Source organism: Tachysurus vachellii, chromosome 19, assembly GCF_030014155.1.
Source record: "Tachysurus vachellii isolate PV-2020 chromosome 19, HZAU_Pvac_v1, whole genome shotgun sequence".
NCBI lineage: Eukaryota > Metazoa > Chordata > Actinopteri > Siluriformes > Bagridae > Tachysurus > Tachysurus vachellii.
The window spans coordinates 4,114,440-4,121,659 of record NC_083478.1 but is presented as its reverse complement, the minus strand read 5'-3'; the positions used below and the strand labels follow the sequence as shown (position 1 = coordinate 4,121,659).

Genomic DNA, 7,220 nt, shown 5'->3' with positions numbered 1-7,220 from the left:
AACGCCACACATTTCGCAGGCTTCTTTATCCAGAGCGACTTACATCTGTCTCATTTAAACAGCTGAGCAACTGAGGGTTAAAGGCCTTGAGTGGCAGCTTGGTGGACCTGGGTTACCAACTCACAACCGTCTCATCAGTAGTCCAACACCTTAACCACTCAGTTACTACTTCCTTTCATACGCAAACATAAGTCAGGTCAATGGCACGTCTATATGATCTAATACACACCTACTAACTGATTTATTCATGCAGAATGCAAAGAATCCTAAAGTTGTGCAGCCATGTTAATGATTTTATTTTCATCACTGAAGTAACATTCAGACGTTTGAACAAGTTCAGTTTTAGTAAACCCCAAAACACATTTAAATAAGTTTCACTGCTTGCAGATCTTCTCAACAGTTCAGACAGGTTCTTCGGGTGGTTCAGCTCCTCCTCTTCCTCACTGTACCCTGAGAACTCTGACCAAAGCAGCTTTTAACTCCCTCCACTCGGGTCTGTTGACTGTTGACTGGTCTGTTTCTGTACAGTTATAGATTTTTTATTGATTTATTTATATATATGACCTGAGCAGGATGTTCATTCCCATTCAGACACAGGATCATCAGCAGCAGTGGATATGAGAGAAAGGTGTTTTGTAAGATCAATGCATAGTACCCATATATGGTACTGTGATGACAAAGCCCTTGATGAATAATTCATAAATATCCTCAAAAAAAAAAAAAAAAAGCACCCTAAAATCCTCTCACCCTATCCAGGGTGAATGCCCTTTTTTCCTACCAGTTTTCCAGTCAAATTAAGATTTACATTACGCTACATAAAATAATAAAATAATCAGATCACTGTTTGTTCATCAGGGACGTCGTGAACGTAAACACACTTGCTTGTGTGCTGGTGCTTGTGTGGTATTAAAGGGAATCTAAGGCATGCGGCCACAGAGCCTTTAGATGGAAAGTGTTTCCCTTGTTAGAGGCGAGAGCGGGTGTGGATGAGCTCGTGACGAGGACGAAGGGTTGACGTCCGGTTCAGAGGTGGAATAGCACTTTGTTCAGTGGCTCCTCAGTCCAGTCAGTATATTGTGAAGGATCTGGGTGCAGTTTACTCTTTGATCTACAGAAAGAGAGAGAAATGCTTATTAAGAGAGAGTGAGAGACTGTGTGTGTGTATGTGAGTGAATGTGTGCATGTGAGTGTGTGAGAAATTGTGTATTTGATTGAGTGTGAGTGTGAGAGAGACTGTATGTGAATGAGTGTGAGTGAGTGAGAGTTAGTTAGTAAGTGTCAGAAAGTGAGTGACTGAACGTGTGTGTGAGAGAGACTGTTTATGTGAGTGAATGTGAGACTGTGTATGCGAGTGTGAGACTGTATGTGAGTGACTATGAGTGAGTGTAAGAGAATGTGTATGTGAGTGAGACTGTGTATGTGAGTGTGAGACTGTATGTGAGTGACTATGTGAGTGAGTGTAAGAGACTGTGTATGTGAGTGACTATGTGAGTGTGTGTGAGGGACTGTGTATGCGAGTGTGAGACAGTGTATGTGAGTGTGAGACTGTATGTGAGTGTGAGCGAGTGTGAAAGACTGTATGTGAGTGTGAATGAGTGTGTGTATGTGAGTGAGAGTTAGTGAGTGTGTCAGAAAGTGAGTGACTGACTGAACGTGTATGTGAGTGTGATTGAGTGAGTGAGTGTGAGAGACTGTGTATGAGAGTGTGAGAGACTGTGTATGAGAGTGTGAGAGAGACTGTGTGTGAGTGTCAGAGACTGTGTGTGAGTGTCAGAGACTGTGTGTGAGTGTGAGAGAGACTGTGTGTGAGTGTCAGAGACTGTGTGAGAGTGTGAGTGACTGTATGTGAGTGTCAGAGACTGTGTGAGAGTGTGAGTGACTGTATGTGAGTGTCAGAGACTGTGTGAGTGTGAGTGACTGTATGTGAGGGTCAGAGACTGAGAGACTGTATGTGAGTGTGAGAGACTGTTTATGTGAGTGTGAGTGAATGTGAGAGATTGTGTGTGTGAGTGACTATGTGAGTGAGTGACGGTGTGTGAGTGCGAGAGACTGTGTGTGAGTGTCAGAGACTGTGTGAGAGTGTGAGTGACTGTATGTGAGTGTCAGAGACTGTGTGAGAGTGTGAGTGACTGTATGTGAGGGTCAGAGACTGTGTGAGAGTGTGAGTGACTGTATGTGAGTGTCAGAGACTGTGTGTGAGTGTGAGAGAGACTGTGTGTGAGTGTCAGAGACTGTGTGAGAGTGTGAGAGACTGTGTGTGAGTGTCAGAGACTGTGTGAGAGTGTGAGTGACTGTATGTGAGTGTCAGAGACTGTGTGAGAGTGTGAGTGACTGTATGTGAGTGTCAGAGACTGTGTGAGTGTGAGTGACTGTATGTGAGGGTCAGAGACTGTGTGAGAGTGTGAGTGACTGTATGTGAGTGTCAGAGACTGTGTGAGAGTGTGTGAGGGACTGTGTATGCGAGTGTGAGACAGTGTATGTGAGTGTGAGACTGTATGTGAGTGTGAGCGAGTGTGAAAGTGAGACTGTGTATGAGAGTGTGAGAGACTGTGTGAGAGTGTGAGAGAGACTGTGTGTGAGTGTGAGAGAGACTGTGTGTGAGTGTCAGAGACTGTGTGTGAGTGTGAGAGAGACTGTGTGTGAGTGTCAGAGACTGTGTGAGAGTGTGAGTGACTGTATGTGAGTGTCAGAGACTGTGTGAGAGTGTGAGTGACTGTATGTGAGTGTCAGAGACTGTGTGAGAGTGTGAGTGACTGTATGTGAGTGTCAGAGACTGTGTGAGTGTGAGTGACTGTATGTGAGGGTCAGAGACTGAGAGACTGTATGTGAGTGTGAGAGACTGTTTATGTGAGTGTGAGTGAATGTGAGAGATTGTGTATGTGAGTGACTATGTGAGTGAGTGACGGTGTGTGAGTGCGAGAGACTGTGTGTGAGTGTCAGAGACTGTGTGAGAGTGTGAGTGACTGTATGTGAGTGTCAGAGACTGTGTGAGAGTGTGAGTGACTGTATGTGAGGGTCAGAGACTGTGTGAGAGTGTGAGTGACTGTATGTGAGTGTCAGAGACTGTGTGAGTGTGAGTGACTGTATGTGAGGGTCAGAGACTGTGTGAGAGTGTGAGTGACTGTATGTGAGTGTCAGAGACTGTGTGAGTGTGAGTGACTGTATGTGAGTGTCAGAGACTGTGTGAGAGTGTGAGTGACTGTATGTGAGTGTCAGAGACTGTGTGAGAGTGTGAGTGAATGTATGTGAGTGTCAGAGACTGTGTGAGAGTGTGAGTGACTATGTGAGGGTCAGAGACTGTGTGAGAGTGTGAGTGACTGTATGTGAGTGTCAGAGACTGTGTGAGAGTGTGAGTGACTGTATGTGAGTGTCAGAGACTGTGTGAGAGTGTGAGTGACTGTATGTGAGTGTCAGAGACTGTGTGAGAGTGTGAGTGAATGTATGTGAGTGTCAGAGACTGTGTGAGTGTGAGTGACTATGTGAGGGTCAGAGACTGTGTGAGAGTGTGAGTGACTGTATGTGAGTGTCAGAGACTGTGTGAGAGTGTGAGTGACTGTATGTGAGTGTCAGAGACTGTGTGAGAGTGTGAGTGAATGTATGTGAGGGTCAGAGACTGTGTGAGAGTGTGAGTGACTGTATGTGAGTGTCAGAGACTGTGTGAGAGTGTGAGTGACTGTATGTGAGGGTCAGAGACTGTGAGGGACTGTATGTGAGTGTGAGAGACTGTGTGGGGCAGAGTGACTGTATGTGAGTGTCAGAGACTGTGTGAGAGTGTGAGTGACTGTATGTGAGGGTCAGAGACTGTGAGGGACTGTATGTGAGTGTGAGAGACTGTGTGTGAGAGTGCGAGTGACTGTATGTGAGTGTCAGAGACTGTGAGAGTGTGAGTGACTGTATGTGAGTGTCAGAGACTGTGTGAGAGTGTGAGTGACTGTATGTGAGTGTCAGAGACTGTGTGAGAGTGTGAGTGACTGTATGTGAGTGTCAGAGACTGTGTGAGAGTGTGAGTGACTGTATGTGAGTGTCAGAGACTGTGTGAGAGTGTGAGTGACTGTATGTGAGTGTCAGAGACTGTGTGAGAGTGTGAGTGACTGTATGTGAGTGTCAGAGACTGTGTGAGAGTGTGAGTGAATGTATGTGAGTGTCAGAGACTGTGTGAGAGTGTGAGTGACTGTATGTGAGGGTCAGAGACTGTGTGAGAGTGTGAGTGAATGTATGTGAGTGTCAGAGACTGTGTGAGAGTGTGAGTGACTGTATGTGAGGGTCAGAGACTGTGAGTGACTGTATGTGAGTGTGAGAGACTGTGTGTGAGTGTCAGAGACTGTGTGAGAGTGTGAGTGACTGTATGTGAGTGTCAGAGACTGTGTGAGAGTGTGAGTGACTGTATGTGAGTGTCAGAGACTGTGTGAGAGTGTGAGTGACTGTATGTGAGTGTCAGAGACTGTGTGAGAGTGTGAGTGACTGTGAGTGAGTATGTGAGTGAGTGAGTGACTGTGTGTATGTGAGTGAGTGAGTATGAGGGAGAGAGAGACACCTCTGTAATGACCCCAGCAGCGATGGTGGAACCCACATAACGCAGCATGAACCGTCCGAGTTCTTTATAGTCCTTATAGAGCTCCAGAGCCACAGGTCTCTGAGTCTGAATCTCCACCACAGCGTTCTGGCCTTTACTCAAACATCTACACGCACACACACATACACACACACACGCACACACAAACAACCAGTGAACACAGTAAAGAGCTGTAGCTAATTATAGAGAAGGTTAGACTAGAAATGGCATTGTGAGGTGTCCAGAGATTCCCTCCTCTATCACACTCACTTTGGTTTCTTTTTCAGGACTTCACCACTGGTTTTGTGTAACACACTGACCAGCTTTCTGATGGTGGCAGGCTCAATCACTGTCTGGTAGTGCAGCAGGACCTGAGAATCACAAGTTAAACACACAGTTTAAAACTAAGCACACAAGAAAGTACAAATACAAATAAGGCACTTAAATCAGTGTAGTTGTTTAATCAGACACTCCACAATGCACAAATGAACACAAAATCAAGAAACTGCTGCAATATTCAGAGGAGCTGGCCATTTTAAAAAAAGTGAGAGAAAGTGAGTGTGTGTGTATGAGAGAGCATGTGTGTGTGAGTGAGTGAGAGCACATCTGTGCGAGTGAGTGAGTGAGTGTGAAAGAGAGAGAGAGAGAGAGCACATGCGAGTGAGTGAGTGAGTGAGTGAGTGAGTGTGAAAGAGAGAGAGAGAGGGTGAGCACATGTGCGTGAGTGAGAGCACGTGAGTGAGAGAGTGAGTAAGAGCACATGTACAGTATGTGAGTGAGTGAGTGAGTCAGTGAGAGCACATCTGTGTGAGTGAGTGAGTGTGAAAGAGAGAGGGAGAGCACATGTGAGTGAGTGAGTGAGTGAGTAAGTGCACATGTGAGTGAGAGCACATGTGAGTGAGTGAGAGCACATGTGAGTGAGTGAGAGCACATGTGAGTGAGTGAGAGCACATGTGAGTGAGTGAGAGCACATGTGAGTGAGTGAGTGAGAGCACATGTGAGTGAGTGAGTGAGAGCACATGTGAGTGAGTGAGTGAGAGCACATGTGAGTGAGTGAGAGCACATGTGAGTGAGTGAGTGAGAGCACATGTGAGTGAGTGAGTGAGAGCACATGTGAGTGAGTGAGAGCACATGTGAGTGAGTGAGTGAGTGAGTGAGAGCACATGTGAGTGAGTGAGTGAGTGTGTTTGTGTGTGTGAGATTCTGCAGACACGAGAAGAGACGTGTGGTGTGACATCAGCCAAAGACCTCATTGATTTACGTGTAAAGTGAGTAAAACATGAGTAAAGCGAGCATAGAGAGTCATAGAAAGTCATACAGAAATAGAGAGTCATAAAAAGTCTGAGAGAGTCATAGGGACTGGATCAGACGATATGAGTGAACTCACAGGAAAGCCTTGTGTTATTGGCACTTCAATGTTAAACAGCAGGATTCTTGCTCGGAAACGAGTGCAGGACCTGATGGGCTCCTTGGGGTCACAGAACACACAGCCGACACTAGAGAAAGGAAGGAATAAATAATGTGAAGATGGAGGATGAGCAGAGACTGAGGAGTAAACAAGTCAGTATGTTTACATGAAAAATGTACAACAACTCACTTTCACACACACACACACACACACACACACACACACACACACACACACACTGGAGTTGGATTTGGTAAAGAAATGTATTTTTGAACTTGAAGCTGTTTACCTATAAAACTAGAGAACTGACTTATTTTGTTAGGATCAGTTAGATTAAATTTACACTGTATTACATAAACGACAGTCAGTGACTCATGGGATGTCTGTGGTTGAAGCCTCCCCGAGACCTTCACACCGTCTCTGAACCATTGTTGCGTCAGTCAGCTGCACGCTCGGGTCTTCATCAGCGATCCTTTCGAGACTTCAGCAGGAAGGAATATTAGTGTCGGGTTTGTGGTGAACTCTGAAATGACTCTGACCTGTTAGTTCCTCAGGAGCTCTCGGTTGCTTAATTCCGCTCGACTACAATCTGTTGTAGAAAGTACATTATTCACATTGACATCATTTCCTAGTCCAGTGTCACCTAAATGAGGATGAGGTTCAGTTCTGAGTCTGGTTCCTCTCAAGGTTTCTTCCTTACATCATCTCAGGGTGTTTTTCCTCACCACGGTCAACTCAGGCTTGATCATTAGGGATCGATGTTAGATATAAATACCAACTAAATGCTACATAAATACATTGAAAACACTGATTTGAACAGTAACTCCTCACACAGCACCACACAGCACCACCCTCAGGTCCTCTAGTGCTGCTTGACTGATCCCACCATCTCTCAGGGTACGAGGAACGTATATATATCAGTTCTGGCACCAAGGTGGTGGAACGAACTTCTCCTAGACGTCCGAACAGCCGAGTCAACGACTGTCTTCACAATACGGGTGAAAACCTTCCTCGGCCCAGAACTTCTTTTCTTCCTGTTTGTTATTCACCATACAGATATCATTCTCGCTCAAGGGCCCAACAGTGGCAGCTTGGCAGAACCGGGCCTCACAGAACAAATGAATCATTTTCCGAACTGAAAAACTGGATTCTCTTAATAACGTCCATCTGTTCCTCTTGACGCGCTTGACACGTACCTGTTTCAGTCACGTGACACCAATTAAACCCTAAAACTAGCTAAAATGAGTAAAAAAAAAACAA

The 7,220-nt window shown here is 45.5% G+C and overlaps 1 protein-coding gene across 1 annotated transcript in view; it reads right to left on the bottom strand.

The window, feature by feature from the left end:
• Positions 1-272: 272 nt before the first annotated feature.
• Positions 273-7,220, bottom strand: part of hbs1l (HBS1-like translational GTPase) — a 43,711-nt gene continuing 36,763 nt past the window's right edge. Inside the window, exons 15-18 of the mRNA XM_060893548.1 lie at positions 5,940-6,048; positions 4,823-4,923; positions 4,535-4,679; positions 273-1,108 (exon numbers count right to left, since the gene is read on the bottom strand). Coding sequence (XP_060749531.1) covers positions 1,097-1,108; positions 4,535-4,679; positions 4,823-4,923; positions 5,940-6,048 — 367 coding nt within the window. The 3' untranslated portion in view covers positions 273-1,096. The remainder of the gene's footprint in view (positions 1,109-4,534; positions 4,680-4,822; positions 4,924-5,939; positions 6,049-7,220) is intronic.